This window comes from Alosa sapidissima, chromosome 10 (assembly GCF_018492685.1).
Source record: "Alosa sapidissima isolate fAloSap1 chromosome 10, fAloSap1.pri, whole genome shotgun sequence".
NCBI lineage: Eukaryota > Metazoa > Chordata > Actinopteri > Clupeiformes > Clupeidae > Alosa > Alosa sapidissima.
The window spans coordinates 25,577,327-25,596,123 of NC_055966.1; the positions used below are offsets into that span (position 1 = coordinate 25,577,327).

The following is an 18,797-nucleotide window of genomic DNA, read 5'->3' on the forward strand; positions in this document are numbered from 1 at the left end:
CTTACCCACTGAGGCTAGTAAAGTGGGCCTTGGTTAGTTAGCAAGATTGGCTAATTCTCTATTTAAATCAAGCTTTACATTGTGGTGAGGTAAAATCGATTGTCATTTCCAAGGAGATGAATAGCCTATAATTATTCTCATTTTATCTTGAATAAATTATTGTGCCCTTTTGAAATTAGTTTGGCACAGATCCTGTGTTTTTATATTACCGGCGGTAGCCTATGCACTAGAGGGTCTGATGTACAGTAGCTAAGCCTAGGCTACATAACATCAGTGAAACCTGTGGAAACATAAAAAGACCCAAGTAGCCTAGGCTAAATAGTATGTGCTAGTATTTGAATTTGTTTTTAATTGGTTGGTATTGTTTTTACATTCTATTATTTCATATTTTTAGCTTGATAAATGTAGTTTCATCTGAGAACCCTGATACTATCTTAATGAAACCAGGATTTTATTTTATTCAAAGAGACACTATGAGGAGAAGGAAAGGGCACACAGACATCAGGCACTTTTTTGGTGCTAAAAGAGTAAGCAGGAAATATTAACACTAAGCTCTACAAACAATTACATTAAAAGTGTAGGTGCAGTTAGGTTTTATACACTGTTCATATGTGTTAAGGAAAGGGGTGCTCAGCAGACAGGCACAGGATGAAAGCCGTGAGCAGGCCGCAGGGAGACGACAGGATATATAAGAACGATGATATATTCTGTAGCCTACTGATTATCAGTTTGTCGCATGTTTAGACCTTGTGTGTGTTGCACAACACATGTTGCACTTGGTGATCACGGTGGGGATGGATTGATATGGTAGTGGACCATGATGGTCATAGAAGAAGTGAAGGAGCAGTACCCCCCAATTATGATGGGGTAATTCGCACTCTGACCACAATTACTTTCAGTGTGCGTGTGTATTACAATGCCGTTAAGATCCTCACCTGAAACCACCTTCCCCAAAATGTTTTTGTTTTTATATTTGTGATCCAGAACCCATTTGTTCCATCTGATAAGAAACCAACACACACACACACACACACCTCTACAACTCTAAAAAAGGGTTGAACGAGCAAATGCCAAAGTACAGCATATCCTTGCTGAATCTACTATGAAATTGCACTTGGGATGGAATGCAATGGAAACCACAGCAGGAATCATTTTCCTGTTTCTTTTCCTCACAGTAGGGTACACTGTTTGGGCATTCATAGTGAAGTGTTCATCATCACTAGGTAATTTAATTTAACTGAAACAAGCTTTTACTGAAGCTTACAGGTGTGGATTTTAATTTACTTGTGTAATTGTGAACGTCTGAAAGGATAAATCAGCTGCAGGACTTCTGTCCATTTCACGCTTTGGTATTTCTCATGCTGTTCCCCTCCAGCTCATTTAAAATTCTCTCTTTGGTTTGTTTCCTCAAGGCATTCTGATTTGGTCTAAAACTGTTCAGAATTGTTCAATGCTGTAAATGAAATATTGAACATTATCTCACAGCAACACCACAACCACATTGCATTAATTGTGTCTCCCTCTTAGAATATAGAGAAAAAGAGAGAGAACAGTCCTTCAGCAACTCACCAGCTTCTTGTCAAGTAAATACTGAATAATGGAGAATCCAGCTACACTTAAAGTGAGTTTCTTTAAACATACAGTAAATAAAATATAATGGCACATTTATTTTATTGTTGAATTCTCAGTAAGATGTTCCTCCAGTCCTCCCGAGGAGTTCCATCACCTACAATCTCTTGTTTGGTGCAGAGGAGTGAAGCTCAGGTGCTGGTTTTCTTCATCCAGTTCATAGCAGAGGAGTGTATAGGCACCTTCATTGATGTATTTAAATTATTCAGGGATGGTGAATTTAATTTCATTCAATTTCAATGACTTGTTTAGAGCCTTGAAAGATATAAATTGTTTTAGAGTGCTTTAGCAAACTCAAGGCCACCACCCCTCAGAGCTAGCATGAGACACTGGTGGACACCTTCAAAGAAACTGTCAGCAGGAGCCATGATTACATAGGGAGTTAGCCTTGAGTCCATCCAGAGGCTGAACTTAGCTAATTTAGTTTGAAGTTCCCAGTGGCATTTAATGCTATACACTTGCTTTACTCCTGTAGTCCGCTTGTGTACAAAAAAGGTATTCCTAGGAGCATGATAACAAAAACACAATACAAGTATTACCTCACCTTGACCATGCCACTTTTCTTTTCATTGTCTGAGTTCTATTTCTATCCTGCTGATGGTAAGTAGGCTTCTAATAAGGGTTCAGTCAAAGAGTGGAGGTCTTACATTAAATTCCCTTATTGAAAGGCAACTTGACAGTATACTGACAGTAAAACTTGACAGTAAAACATGCTTCTTTCCAATCCAATTCCAAAGATGCATTTGGCGAGTGAGAAACACCAGATGCCCCATTAAGAGCACCAGATGCATTAAGAAGCCTTCTGTCAGATCTCAGCTTTTCAACCCAGCCAGTAACATTATTCAGTGAGTACAGTAAGCAAGCCAGAGTATAGGTTGCCACCAGTACACTGCCATCAGTTGTTCCCGCCATTGTTACAGAGTGCATTATAAATGTCACTGAATTCAGTTTTAAATTCATTCATTTACAGTATACAGTGCCATGAACAATAGAAATGGTCTAAAAGACCATTCAGGCCCTCTCAGAGCAAGCATGGTTGCAATGGGGAGACAAAGGTGGCAAGGAACAACTGACTTTTAACAGTTCTAAGAAACATTCAGCAGAAGCCATGATTTCAGACACACACAGGAGGGGTGTTCAATTGTGTTGTAGGTAGGGTATTTCCCACAGCGGCCAATCAACAACCAAGCCTATTGAACATTACATAACAAGACGCAGGATACAACGACAACGCACAGTTGGGTAGTGGCAGATGCAAACCTTCAAGTGCAAAAACATCACCATGAAAAAATTGGGGATGGTAGTCTTGTGTTATCTTGATCAAGGATCAAAGTCAAGCTGGGCTCTGTAAAGTGCTTTGAGACATGCTCCTATGTTATGGCGCTATATGAATGAAACTGAACCAAAATGAACTTCTACGCTACATGTTTTCATTGGCAGCTGGAATATCACTTTAATTTTTCTTGTCTAAAATGAAAAATGACCCATTTGTATCCCGGAGAAGATAACTAAAATACACATAAACACACATGACCTACAGATTTCTCATGTCTGTTAGATTCTTAAAAAATACTATGCTGTATTTTGCTCTCTCTCTCTCTCTCTCTCTCTCTGTCTTTTTTTGGAATAATCGCTCAGCTTTGTCATGCCATAACCAGTAAAGCCTCCACATTGCCTAAGTGCACATCACTGTTTCCTGGTGAGAGATGTTCTGCTCATGCTCCTGAGATATGAAGAGGCTGTTCCCTCCATCTCTAATCACCTAGCATCAAAGGGAATCATCTTGATCTCTTCATTCTCCTCCAGAAAGCCTCTCTCTGTTTCATCTTTTCGCACGGCAGCTGTCTGACCATGTTTATTTGGTCAGTTGAGCTGTTGCCTTATAAGTGAAACTGTTTGGCTCTCAGTTGTGCAGGTGTCAGTTTATACATATATGATTTTAGGTGCATTTCTCTGAGGTGCTTCATCAGTGTTGAGGAAACCAGAAACAAAAACGGCACACACACACGCGCACACACACACACACACACACACACACACACACACACACACACAGTCACACACTCACAGTCACACACACACACACACGCTCACACACATCCCTTCATGTTACAGATTGTTGGGTTGGGTTTGGCAGTATACAGGTCTTGTTCATGTGCAATTAACACATTATAAAGCTCTAACACTTTGAGCTCCCTTTGAGCTACCTAAACTGAACTTTTTAGGCATGACATCCTGACACTCTAGTCTAGGTGACCATTTTGCACTTCACAAGTTGTTGGAATTTGATGTAACATCTATCTATTAAGCTATAGTATATAATAGCTTTCCAGCATCCAGTTTCTTTCTGCAAGCTGTCCATTCCCCGACACATTATTTTCTATGTCACATACACAGTCAAAATGGTCAGAGTCTGGACTAGAACAGATTAACATGTACATGTATTATACAGGAAGGAAGATAATATGCACTTACCATAGACTTCCCTTCTTCCTCCTCCTTCTACCACCATCTCTTTAGTTTAGTTACACTTGACTACAGTTCTGGAAAAAAAAAAAACTCAAAAAAACGTCTGCTAAATGAATGCATGTAAATGAATGAATGCATAAATGTAAAATAATTCAATAAACATGTATTTTATGCCTTTAAAGTGGTTGTGTGCGTTTGAGCGACAGTACGTAGAAAAACACGTTGCGTGCTAGTTGCGTGCTGCCTTCATTCTTATATCGTCTACATCTCGATTGTCAATTACGTTGAAAGCATGTGAATGGAGGCTTGAGCTGAATGTACAGTGTAGACTACAATGCACCTTGTGCGATGTGCGTAAAACGCAGGTCTCTTGGAGCGCAGGGGAGAGGAATGATCTACCTCGGAACGTCAAATGATATGCCGATCAAATCTATGGACAGTGATTTTTTTTAACGGTTGGACTATTTGTTTCTATATTTATGAACATGACCGAAGCGGACTCAACTGCTGTGAACTGCACATTTTCACCAAACAGCTCATGGAGTGCCGAAGTCGACAACGATGAGTATTACAGTATTGTCAAAGTCACAGAGACAACTATTTTACCAGCCTTCGTGGGCTTTCTCTGTTGCACAGGCTTAGTGGGGAACATTCTGGTACTGGTAACTATTCTGAGGTATGATATAAGCTATTGTTGTCCAAACTGGTCTTATTTGAAGTGTATATTTATTATTGGAAAGATATAGAACTGATCATAAGCATTAGTGGGCTAAGCTATGATATTTTGCAAATTAATAATCTGCAGTATTCCCTAGAAGTTTGCTAATTGATCATTTGTGATTAGACTTAGTATTCTTTCATTGAAATTTACCTCGTTTGCTTAGTGATTTGCTTTTTGCGTTTTTCCTACTTTCTGATGCAGTTGGTTAAATTATATTAGAGCCGATTGAACTTCTAAAATTATGAAAGTGCCTTGCCTTGTTACAATGTAGGCTAACTATTCATGGGACACTGTCTGCATCTGAATAGACAAATGTTAATTGATTATTTCATCATCTACAAACCAGAAAAGGTTATGTAGGCAAAATTGATCAGTCCTTGGAATAGTTTTATGAAGTTGCAAAATAAAATCAACATATTGCCTACTGCATACACTTTTCAGACACCTGTGGCTGTGTTGGATGTGAAAAGTCTAGAATATAATATTATCAGCTTGTTTAAATAAAAAACATCGTCTTCATCTCAGGCTCCATTTCAGAGTCAAACAATGTTGTTTCAAATTCTCTCACAACAAACCGTGTTGCTTGAGTTTAGCTAGAAATCTCTGCGGAGAATTTTGGCAAAAACTTGGAAAATCTGTGAGTTTTCACTGCCAGTAAACAGTGGTGATTTGGATGGATCCAGCGATCTCTGCTCAGTACTGCATTATTATGCCATAACCCCCCATTTATGCCTGTCTATGACCATTTCAGATATATGAGAGATATTAAATGCCTAACGCTACAGGTAGGGGATTTATACAGTAGGGCAATGTTTTTCAACCACTGTGCCGGGTCACACTAGTGTGCCGTGAGAGATCATCAGGTGTGCCGCAGAAAATTACCCAAATGTCACTCACTGGTCAAGAAAATCAACTGTTGCATCAAAGAATTTATAACCACATGCTCTCATTGATTGTATGATTGCACTATTTGTGGTATGCAGGGCAGGCATTGTACAACCGGGCCCCATATCACAGAATCATCACATATCCAGTTCATAACAACAATTAAATTAGATATAGTCACCTACAAATGAAACAGAGGGCGCTTGTATTATTGAGCAGGTCTTGCATAGAAGCCATAATAAGGCCATATCTGTGTATTATTTGAAATTTTAGGCTATGGTATGTTTATTTTTTCTTCACACAGGATGTTAGTGTGCCGTGGGAGATTTTAAGTGTCAAAAGTGTGCCGTGGCACAAAAAAGGTTGAAAAACACTGCAGTAGGGCTCCAGCGAACGCTTTTCAGATAAAGGATGAGGCGCTATAGGGACAGGCAGCACAGCACAGAAGGGGCTAGGGTCAGTGTGAGTTATGCAATAACATGTTGTAGTGGTAGTGGGGTTTAGGGATCAGGAATCTGGTTGTGAGTTTGATCCCAGGGGCTGCGACCACTCCACTGCCACTGTGCTCCTGAGCAAGGCATTTAGCCCTGTACTGAGCTGCTTCATGGGGGACTGCCCCTGGCTGTAATAGTTCACTGCAGTCTTTCTGAATCAGAGCACCTGCTAAATTCAATAGTTGTACAACACAGTTTTAACCCCACTCCCCCAACTGTCACCTTCCATCTATCGCCAAAGTATTACTTTTGACTTCTTTCCTGGTCCTAAATGGTGGGGGTCAGGACGCCCCCCCCACCCCCCTGCTAAATTAGATAGTTGTACAACACAGTTTCAACCCCACTCCCCCCAACTGTCGCCCTCCAACTGTCGCCAAAGTATTACACTATGGTTAGTTTGTTGTGAGACTGGGTGAATATGCTGTAGCCTACCAACTGCAGATGTTCCTGCACTACAGGTCCCCCAAGAAGACGGTGCCTGACGTCTACATGTGCAACCTGGCGGGCGCTGACCTGGTGCACGTGACCGTCATGCCTTTCCTCATCCACCAGTGGGCACGAGGCGGGCACTGGGTGTTTGGGAACACGCTCTGCACCGTCATCTCCTCCCTGGACAACTGCAACCAGGTGGCCTGTGCGGTCATCATGACGGCCATGAGTCTGGACAGGTGAGTTTATTTGGGCTCAGCAGTGTGAGCTCATGACTCAAATGGACATGAATGTTATGACTGTTTTAAGGGGCTATGTGATTTCAGCCTAGCATAGGCCTATATGTAATTCTTCCATTGACTTGCATGTATTTGATACAGCAACTGTGGAGGTAAAAAGTCATATTACGAGAATGTTCAGTCTGAAGCTAGCTGGTTATTGTATTAACTGGTCATAACCAATATCTGGACAACACAGAGCACAGGACATTTTGACATAACATGCTATTGGCAATTCTGTGTAATTTGTTGAATGTTTTTAGGGTACCCAATGTCGGATTCCCCTTTCCTTTAATTTTCAACATACTGGGCACCAATTTAGCTCTAAGAGGTAGGCCTACATAGGCTAATCCTGCTTAGGCATATAAGTCTTTCTATTGGATAGCGGAAATTGTATGAATGAATGATGTAGCCTATCACAGGGTCATGTTGGTAAATAATTTGGTTTTGCGTTCCCTTTAAACACAGGGCTCTGTATTTCCAACCTCTCACATTAGCCTTCGGTTGATTTGGATTGCAGTCACCATCATGGATAACCAGGACTTTATTAAATTTTACTTTAACCTGGGCCTGATCCTGAGGAACACAAAAAGATATTGCGAGGGAACGCAAAAGTATTGCGAGGGAACGCAAAATCAAAATATTTACCAACGTGACCCTTCCGGGCTCCGTTCTTTCCATCCAGTGTGTGTGCTCAAAAAAATTTAATTGTTTATGCCAATTCCTTCCTATATAAATAGGAAACAAACACAGCTGCTTGAATTGAGCCAAACACTATGAGGCAATCAACACATTGTTTCAGGAGCACAGAATCAAATAGTTGTTGTTTTTTTGTGCCCAAATTTGTGGACTGAACTTATACAGTCTTGAAACAACAGCAACCAAACAATAGATAAAAACACGATACAATAAATAAAACAACTTAAATTGTGTTTAAAACCTTACACCTTACATATAGTCATACTGCAGTCATGCTCTGGTTTACCAAACATGGTTTACATTTGAATAATATAAGGTTGTGACCTCTAACCTTCTGCTCATGTTGTAAGATGAAGAACACTGATAACATTCATTAGGTGTGGGCGAGAGGTGCAGGATATTCCTTTGCACACCAAACAGACATGAACACAGAGAGAGAGAGAGAGAGAGAGGAGAGAGAGGGGGGAAATTGAATGTCAGGATTTCACACACACATACACTCTGGAAGACACAGATGCAGCATACACACACACGACGTGTTAATTACAAGAGTCTTGGTGACAGTTAGTACCCAGCAGTGTAAGCTACTCAGGCTTAAATACATACCCTTATCTAGTATCCAGGCATGTGTACACGCAATAACGTATGCCATGCCAACTATCCAGAGTGGTTTATGGAGTAATGGGGATATCTGGGAAATAGATTCAGTTGAGTTGAGAATACGAATCCAGTTCCAAATACCAAATTAGTTTAACAGTGTATTTTCTAGGTCACTTTAAAAGGTACACTATGCAGGTTTAGGTATTTTTGGCGACTGTAGAGCTTCCTCTTGTTATGGCCTAGGCTTGTGTGGGCAGCAAACAGAAATGGAGGCCAATGCCAAATGCAATTTCAGTACATACAGTACATTTATTTACTAACAGAAAAACAGTGTCTAGGGGATATGATAGGGTTTCTTGTTGTAGTTGTAAAGCTGGAAATACCGGCAATGACTGAGTAAAGCTTGTAAGATTGGATGGGAGAGCATGGAAAAGAGAAAAGTGTGTGTGCAAATGAGTGGATGTGGTGAATGAAAGTCTAGATGTGTGTGAGTGCAAGAGTCAGAATGCCCAAAAAGAGTCAGAGTGCCAAGTGAGGCTGATCTTCAGGCTTATATAGACAGCGCCCACTCCAGATGCAATCAGTCAATCAACAACCCCACAGTCGATGCATGGGCCTCTTCACAGAGTCTGCACCAATTTAATAATGTATTTTAAAGAGTGAGCTAACTACATATTTATTTGGACATATACTCAATATATGATTTGACGTGTTGCGATAACTGCATCTGTAAATTGCAAGCTTGTGCTGAGGTTGTGAAGGGTGGATAGTTTGTCAATAGGCTTACTGTTACTATATTGCTGATGCCACACTCGTGTACACTGATGATGACGTCCAGACCCTATCGAGTTGAGCAGAGATCTATAATTTCACACCAATAATCCTATTAACTCCTAATCCTAAAATCCTAATAACTCTCTGTGTGTCTTCTGCTAAGAGTGTTTCTGATTATGACTCAGACATTAAGACTGTACATATAAAAAAAACTTGTCTGGTGAGGTCTGGTGTTGGCTTGCAACTATAGCCCAAAGAAATGTTCTGATTTTATAAAGAATTTATTTCACCCTAACCATGCAAACATTTAAATTAAATTAGTTTAAATTCATTATTATTTAATTCATTTATAAATCAAAATTGACAACTGGCATGGCATTTGTATAGAGCACAATCCATCTCAAAGCAGCACAGTACACACACATATACATTTGTTTATGTTTGTGTTTATGCTTATGTTGCTTAGCATATTATTTTATCCAAAGCGACTTACAACATAGAATAAACATTTATAAAAAACATTTATTTGTTAATGGGCAGCAGTGAGGTAGCTGTTCGGTTTGAGGCTCCCTGAGCAAGACACTGAACACCAGGTCGCTCCTAAGGTGCAGCTTTGCACCTTGTATGGCAGTCTCTGCTATCGATGTTTAAATACCGGTATGTGAGTGACTGAGTGAATGTGTAGCATTATTCTTTTAGTGGGCTTTAATTGGTCAGAGAAGTAAGTAAGTGTTTATTTATATGGCACATGTTTCATGCACAGGGTGCAACACAAAGCACTTTACCCAGAAAGCATGTTTTGAAAGAATTTGTTTTGAAAAATCCATATATTGAATCCCTTTAACACATGAAAAAAACATTACAGTGTGTAATTTGCTCTCTGTTCAGCATGACAGGGTCTGGACTTCCTCAGTCTAGGACAGAAGTAGAAAAGTGTTACATAAATGCAGTATATAGATTCTGAAAGCATAGATTCTGCAAGTACAGTATAGGGTCACAGCATGTGTGCTACCGAGGAATCAAATATATAATATATCTAAAGGCAATATAATCTGTCCTGCTATAGAGCTATAGAGCTCTTGGCTCTGAATTAGATTTGCCCAGGAAGGCAGTATGTAAACATATTGGACTGGAGCAGGTGCATGGCAGCATGCAGTATGACATCCTTATCCAACCTACAAGATAACATGAAATGGATTTTATTAATGTATATGTAAATTGGATTAATAGAGCAGTGTGTGTGTGTCTGTGTGTGTGTGTGTGTTCAATTGTGTGTGTGCATCATGTGTTTAGATAAGGCAGCAACAGCTAATTGGATTCTCTCTGTGGTGATGCATATGTTGCTCTTGTTTTTCCCTTCAAGAATCAAGCAAGGCATACTGAGTGGACGGCATTAAAACAACTGTGATTGTGTTTTCTGCCATAAATATATATCTGCAGACTCAGATCCCTTCATGTTGTATTGTACTTACAGCAAAAACATCTCCAACTGCAACACACACACACACACACACACGCACACACGCACACACACACACACACACACACACACACACACACACACACGCGCACACACACACACACATACACACACACACACACACACACACACACACACACACACACACACACATATTTGTAAACCACACCATCAACAATGCTCCCACATAGTCAGTGCATTAACCTCTCCATGAGGCCTTGATTTGAAGCATTGATTTTGGGTCATGCATTAGCTCATTAATCTATTAACCACAGTCATCTGCATGTAGAATATTATGCCAATATATATACTCCAGCAACATGTGTTCACTTGTTATTTCTTACATAAATGCAAATCTCCCCAGCATTCTGTAGACAGTGGGAACAAACCCCTTTCTGTTCTCTTCTTCTTTAGTTTACAGTGATGGAAGTCCTTGCACTTAACTTGTTTTTCTTTGGCTCTGCAATAGCTCTCTGCCATCATACAAAGACAACATTTCAGTCTCACATACTGTACTAAGAAGCTGCAGCTCAGGATTGTATTCATCGTGCATAACGTGAGACAGGTACATGTACATCTGAGGGTGTCCATGTACTGTACATGTGTTGTATCGAGTCTTTCTCGACTGCCTTCTTCCATACCGCACAACTATGTCAGCGTTAGGCTTTGTGAGGTTAGAGAAGGGAAGGAATTAATGAGAAGCTGCTGCCATTTGTCTTTAATGAGTTTTAGTTAATCTTGTGCCTCTTGTCCGTAAAGGATATTGGCCATAGGGGGCAGCATGTGGCTTGTGTGGGTGTCCTATTGTGTTTTTTTGTCTGCATTCTGCATCATAGAATAGACTTGGTAGCGTACAGCACAGGTCTGCAGTGTGGTTTCCACACTGTATCTACAATCAACAATTCTTTGGACTAGTGGAGGTGATCCTTGCTTTGTTCTTTTGATTCATTTAAATGTCCATTGTAGTAAACAGTTATGTTTATATTATGCAAAGTCAGCTATGTCCTCTATTTATTGTCCAGTTGTTGTTTTTGGTATACTTATGTGCAGTTTTATTATGACTGAAGACCAGTCCTTCTTGTCTATGGGACATGAAACATCTGTCTTTAGTATACGTACATGGGCTGATTATGAACTTTCGGGCCCCTGGGCCCAGATGTATTAAGGGCCCCCCACTTATTGTCGTATATGTGGGAGGGGGGGTTTGGGGGTTCTCCCCCAGAATTTTTTTAATTTGTTTGATGTGATTTCCTGTATTCTGGTGCATTTTGGGGATGGCCAATACTAAATTCAATCAGATTCATAGCCTACATCCTGATTTGTTGATATTGAGGCAATGATTCCATGCAAAGACTTGGGCTTCAGGGCCCCCTGACCCCTTGGGCCCCTGGGCCTGGCCCCGGTAGGCCCGTGCAGTAATCCATCCCTGTATACGTATGCATGTGTCTAGGACCAAGGTCATGGGCAAGGTTATGGCGTTATATAGCATGGTGTTTGGGGATACCAGAAATTCCTCTCCCTTTGTCTGTTATTCTCTGCACAACATGCGCCATGATGATGTTGAACAGTAGTACTGATATTATACATCCTTGACAAACTCCAGATTTCACTGCACTGCTGCAGGATAGGTATGTAGTCGTTTATCCTGGACAGTGCTCACCATATGGGACGGGATGACATAACTCCTTAGTGTCGTCCAGAGGCTGTCATGATGGATCTCGTCAAAGGCTTTTCAGGAGGTCAATGAAGAGTAGCTATTACCGTGTTCTACACTGTGTACACTGTTCTACTACTGTTCAGTGTAGAACACTGTTCTCACTGTTCTACACTGTTCCTGTGTTTGATCTGCTTATTTGTCCCTCGGTGATTGTCTACCGTGTGGTGTAATGGTCTTGTGGACATCCATGTACTATTACTCAATTAAAGACAATCAGCCAGTATAAAACTCATGAGTTTGAATGCCAACAAAAGGCACTCTGTTCATGTTATTGTCACAATAGTTACAGTTGTCATATAGTTAAAGTCACTCAGACCCCGTTTACATATGTTGTTAAAATGCATCTTGGGTGATTCGATCACAAGTGGTTAGTTGTAAATAGTAAGTCACTTAGTGAAATCATACAGTCATGGCAAGTTGATGTGCTCTGCCATACACAGAGCCTGACCCTTTGACACGCCAGTCACATTGCAGGTTTGGTATCCCGTATACCTGGGGTCAGACCAGTTCGGGTCACTGCTCTCTCCCTTCTCTATTCAAAAGGTCTATGCCTAACCATAGCTCACAGCAGAGTTGACTTTTAACTAATTGGCCAGAGTTGGCTTTTTGAGTCATTTGACCCCTTACCTTTCAACCTCTAACCTTTGACCTCTGCTGGTGACCCCCTTAGGTATCTGGCGCTGGTTCACCCCTTCCGCCTAACAAGCCTGAGGACCCGCTCAAAGACAATCTGGATAAACCTGTGCGTGTGGGCCGTGGCCGGCGTGCTGGCGCTGCCCGCCTGGGTCCACTCAGGGGTCCTCCGCTTCCCCGACGGCCTGGAGAGCTGCTCCATGAACCTGGTGTCCCGCAGGGCTCTGCTGTGGTGAGGCAATGTCTGGGGAGGAGAATGTGGGCCACAGTGGCCGCATATTATGATGACAACGATGATGATTATTATTAGGGGTCCAAGCCGAGAAGCTGCTAGCTCCAGTAGGCTAAGATAAGATAAGATAAGGTAAGATAAGACAACATAAGATAAGATAAGATAAGATAAGATAAGATAATACTTTAATGTCTGTTTACATAGAAATTTGCATTACAGCTCAGCAATCAGCATAGAAAGACAATAAAAATAACATTCAAGATCATAAAATCATTCACGCCACATGTAACAGGTGTAGCCCACACACAGATAATGTCCATTAGACTAGGAGTGAGGGATTTACTCTCCTCTCCTCTATTGATTGAGTAATGACACAGAGTGAGGGAGGAAAGAGTGTTTGTATTTATTTCTCTTACAACTGGGCATTCTAAAGCGTCTTCCGGATGACAGGAGCTGGTACTCCTTATCTAACACATGGGAGGGATTACTTTACTTTACTTTATTTGGCAGACGCATATATACGATATCATAATCATCATACTGTAGTATGCTTTGTATTGTGGGTGTCTCTGTTGGACTGTTGCTAATATAATCCACATGCTGTGACCAACAGAAGACACTATCCACATAAGACAGATTTCTTTGATGGTTGTAAAGATACACATTAGTTACTGTAATCTGTGAAGGATATTTCTGGATCTCGGGTTGCATAAAGTAATAACTCCCATGTACAATGTTTCTGGGCCCAGAGCTCAATACACTGATAAATCATTTATAGCAGAGTTCTAGTACCGGAGTTGTAAATATCGGTGAGCCATGTGTAAATATTGGTCCAAGTGCAGGATGTTTCTGGCTCCGGGCCTCTATATGTTGATAAATCATATGTTGTCATGGTGTGTTCATTTTGACTGTCACACAATGGCTTGTGCTTCACCTCACTGTGTGTTCACTGTGTGCTGAGTGTGTTTCACTAATTCACGGATTTGGATAAATGCAGAGACCAAATTTCCCTCACGGTATCAAAAGAGTATATACTTATACTTATACTTAATCGTGCAGTGAGTCAAGAGTTTGCACTGTGCTGAAAGCAGCATGTTCATGGAGGGAATGGCATGTTCCATGTATAGCTCCCAAAATTGACAAGATAGACTTCCAAAATGTTTTTATTTACATATTGTGACTTGACTTATTTACCACTTTTAAAAATAACAGTGTAAAAATACATACAATACTTATTACTTATTACTTAATAGTGAGTAACTTATTACTTCAGTCTTATCGGAACAGTCTCATGTTGGCAAAACACTGCTACCTGGGTGTAGTGATTTGACGGTTCGTCAAACAGTTAAGTGAATATCATCTGGTAGCTGGCACATAGTTTACAAACAGATTCTAACTGCATTGCCTATCAAACTGAATAATAACTGCGATCATGGTTCGGTGTAGTGGTTTACATGGTTAGGTAAAGACATATAGTTATAGTTATAGTATAGTTAGACAGGGGATCCAGGGTCTAGTTTAATGGTTCATAGAATTCCAACCAAAAATCTGCATCGGATTAATCTAGTGCTTTTGAAGTCGGTTTGGTGTGCACTTACCATTACATACATTACATTTACAGTTATTAATTGGCAGACGTGTTAATCCAAAGCGATTTACAGCAATGGAATATAATTTAAGATATTAACATTTAGGCATTTTAACATTTAGCTACAGAGCTACAGCTACAGCAATAGAATAACCTTTCAGCCACAGTGCATTTAGCTACAGAGCTACAGCTACAGATACAACAATAGAATAACCTTTCAGTCACAGTGCATTTAGCTACAGAGCTACAGCTACAGCAATAGAATAACCTTTCAGCCTAATTAGAACACATCTAACACACAATGTCCTCTGCCCTGCAAGGACTGACTTCAGTTACCTCAAGGTACAAAACACCCTGTAAACCCCAGCAAGGGGCCAGGATAGCCTGACTCACCCAGGAAGCTCCGATTGGTAGTCATCCCTCACCTATAGGCAATCAATGGCTGATTGATCGTTGTTCTTGCAGCACTCTCTCTGGAGCTTTACCTTATACGCGTTGACGTTTATTTGTTGTTTGCATCTTGTGTCTTTGCAGGTACACCATCTACCAGACCCTGGTGTCCTTTTTCCTGCCACTGCCTCTCATTCTCCTCTGCTACATCCTCATCCTCTGCTACACCTGGAGAATGTACCAGAGGAACAATAAGGCACGCCAGTGAGTTATGCCTGATGGATGGATGGATGGATGGATGGATAGAGAGAGGGGCAGAGAGGGGGAAAGAGAGCAATAGAGAGCTTGCCAAGAAATCCATTTTCTATTTATAGTTTAAATGCTGGGTGATTCACAGCCACCTGTGGCTTTCTTCAAATTGTTTTTAAAACACTGTGTATTGTTGTATTTTACAGACTCATTATGTTACCAGTAAAGACAAGCAATATTTCATGTGTGCATGTTTTTATCAAATGTGGGCACATTTTAGTCAATTGAGCTCACAGTGTGCACAGCAACTCTAGAATCTTTGGTGCACAGTTTGTGCAGTGTGTTTTATAAAATGTGCACACATTTTACTCTAGCTTGTCCATGGCATCAGTTTTTTTTTTTTTTTTTTTTCATTTTATTTTAAACCTTTTATTTAAGGCCTTCGACCTTTTAGGGGCTCAATACTCAACAAATACAAATAAGAGCCCTTTTTAATTCATGGTACAATCCAATGTAAACAGTGTAGACTACAACATACATCAAACTGGCTATTGGAATTAAAAGCTTCTGGTTTTAAAAACTACAAATACATACTGTGCATGTATGCACATACCTAAATATCCTTCACATTTCTTACCTTGTGAACTTTAGTGATGTTGCGTAATCTGAACCAGAGCTATATAATGGCTACCACTCAAAAAAACACTCATAAAACCAACTGGTCTAATTAGGCTGGGCAATATTATGCTTGATGACAGTTAAGTAAAAGCCTGTCGAGCGTGGAGAGATGTGTGGTAGGCTATTATAGTTTAGTAATACTAATTATTGACAGGATAGAACATACACAACGTATGCAAGACAGATCCACATCCCTTTGGTGTGCGTGCCTTGAGACAGAGTGGAAAAGAAAATGGAAATTCCACAGTAGCCCAATACCAAGCCTAGGTTGTCTAACAGTTTGTCCACCCGCAATGCGCAATATTATCTGAAATGGTTACGGGTTGAACCGTGGAATCTTGAGAAAAGATAAACTCCTTTTGGATAGAAGTGCACTGGAGCTATGATCCCTTTAGGGACCTGAAAGTCCTCCTCTCGAGCTTGTTTCATCGCCCACCAGAACCACTTATTACTTTACAGTATGTCCATTGCATGAAGACAATTGATATTTAAAGTATTTGTTGACTCTCCTGTTCCATCACAAACATGTTTTTCTTTTTTGTTGTTGATATTTCTAGTATTTGCTGACATTTTATTTATTTATCACAAAAGTGTTTTTGTTGACATTCCCCACAGTTGTTTACACAATACTCTGCTGTGTTTGTGCTGCAGATACAGCAGCAGTGTGCCGAGGGACCGAGTGGTTCGGCTGACCAAGACGGTGCTGGTTCTGGTGGCGGTGTTCCTGGTGAGCGTGGGACCGTACCACGTGCTGCAGCTGGTCAACCTGAGCGTGCGACGGCCCTCGCTGGCCTACCACACCTGCTACTACCTGTCTGTGTGCCTGAGCTACGCTGCAAGCAGCGTCAACCCCTTCATCTACATCCTGCTGAGCGGTCACTTCCGCCTCCGGCTGCGGCGCCGCTGCACGCCACAGGGCCAGCGGCTCAACCCCACAACCCAGCACAGCGCGCTCCGTCCCAGCCAGTGACCCACCCCAGCGCAGGGTCCTTTTCTGACCCACAGATGATCAACCCAGCAACCCAACCCAGCATAGGACACCCCAATCCGAATCTGCACAGCAAACCCTCGTCCAGTTTATTGCCCATTGCATGGTCTGACTCACAATACAGTATGATCAGATTCCTGACCCACAGCATGTCTAATACAATGTGGTTCATGTATTTCATCAGCATGGCCATTCTTTGATATAAGATAGTAGTCAAGCTCTAATAAGCTTTTCATCTCTGATGTCACAGAGGGTGAAACCACTGGATTCAGAAAGCAGAGTTTATAACCTGGTCGTGCACTAGCTAATATGCACCGGTCCCAGAACACCGGAGCTTGTTCGTCAGCACAGTTGCTTATTTACAATTTTGCATGTATCACACACACCGCCGCACAATATCACACAAAACAGTAGGGACAATACAGCGACATATATCCACAGGTCAGAAAAGAAAATAGAAGGAAGGAGAAGAAAGTAGTAGAGAAGAAAAAAGTTCCAGCTAGTGGTCGTTGGACCCAGTGAGAGCTTGGATTAGTGTTATATTTCTGTGTTAGCATACCAGTAATATTGGTAGGGACAGAGTAAATTATGGAGGATGCTAGCAAGAAATGTCAAAAATCACCTCTACATTAAGGTTTTCTAAGGCACTTCCATTATTACTGTATACATGATGAGGTACATGTGCTTTGTGTTCTACTGTAGGCTACATATGTTAAATGACTTGATTATTTGGCCGCTACTAGGCCATGTTAGGCAGCATGCCATTGATGATGTCAAATGTCCCATCTGTGATTCCACTGCATAATCCACCACATGCCTGTGTGAAAGGTGTCTCTGATGCAGCATAGACCCAATGAGCATCCACCAGGCACAGCATAATTCAGCACCCATTAGGCCATATTGGCCAGTTTCCCATTCATGGATTTAAGCCTGGTAGTAGATTACATTTTAGTCATTTTAGTAAATTAATTTCAATAAATGCTTTTGTCAATGGAGATTTTTATTGAAGTTTTCTTTAAGGCTTAATCTATGTAGGACGGGAAACTGGCTTGGTTCGTTAGTTTTTTTATTTTAGACATTCTTGTTTTATGTATTTTATGTTATGCCAGATGATTTATATACTTTTTTGGGAAAAAGAGCAAAGTACATATGTCTTTTCTCCCCAGTAAGCCTAAATCCACAAGCCAAAAAATAAGTGTCAATAAAAAGCTTGCTGTTATTCACCACTTTGATACAGTGATCCCCAGATAGAGTCTCCCCCTGCTGAAAATGTATGGTATTACATGTCATAGTGTAAGCTCACGTTGTTGGCAGAATTTATAATAGGCTTAGATGATTTTAAAATTGGGATGGCTGAACAATCCGAATATGTCCGAATATGTACAATTAATATTGTTGTAAAGTATAATGAAATATGTTTTAATTGTCCTTGTGTATAATTGTCTTTGTATTTTTTAATGTGCTTGAAAATACTAGTAGTCTACCTAGAAACTTATAAATATTTGTAAAGATGTTCAATAAGCATGGCCCTAAATGTATTTCCTTTAAAAAAAAATTACTATTGTGAGCAGGACAGTGAGGGGTGGTGTTTAAACTGCTGTGTAAATATATCAGAAAGAAAAATGCATCGATGTGCATGATACATGCCTTTTTGCATCAATGAATGTGTGTACACTTTTGGGGAGCCAAGTGTCTATGTTGCCTGTGAGTGAGCGCAAGTCGATACCAATCGATGCCGCTTATGATGAAAACTGACTGTGTGGCTGAAAACCGTTAGGGGTGTTTTGAAGCTGTCTGGTGTTTGCTGGGCTGGGCTTAGAGACAGCCTCAGGGATGGTGTGTGTGTGTGTGTGTGTTTGTGTGT

General features: G+C 40.8%; 1 protein-coding gene across 1 annotated transcript; it reads left to right on the plus strand.

Moving 5' to 3' along the window:
* The first annotated feature begins 4,583 nt into the window (after positions 1–4,583).
* On the plus strand, positions 4,584–17,497 carry mchr2a (melanin concentrating hormone receptor 2a). The gene is made up of 5 exons (XM_042105850.1): positions 4,584–4,774; positions 6,657–6,866; positions 12,846–13,040; positions 15,163–15,282; positions 16,597–17,497. Exons 1-5 carry the CDS (start codon positions 4,584–4,586, stop codon positions 16,913–16,915), a joined length of 1,035 nt encoding a protein of 344 aa, XP_041961784.1. The 3' UTR covers positions 16,916–17,497.
* Positions 17,498–18,797: the final 1,300 nt, after the last annotated feature.

Excerpts from the sequence above, each read along its gene's own strand:
- mchr2a (XM_042105850.1), top strand. The coding sequence starts at position 4,584 with ATGACCGAAGCGGACTCAACTGCTGTGAACTGCACATTTTCACCAAAC. Across the intron at positions 4,775-6,656 it reads GTACTGGTAACTATTCTGAG|GTCCCCCAAGAAGACGGTGC; the intron begins GTATGATATAAG and ends CCTGCACTACAG. Across the intron at positions 15,283-16,596 it reads AGGAACAATAAGGCACGCCA|ATACAGCAGCAGTGTGCCGA; the intron begins GTGAGTTATGCC and ends TTTGTGCTGCAG.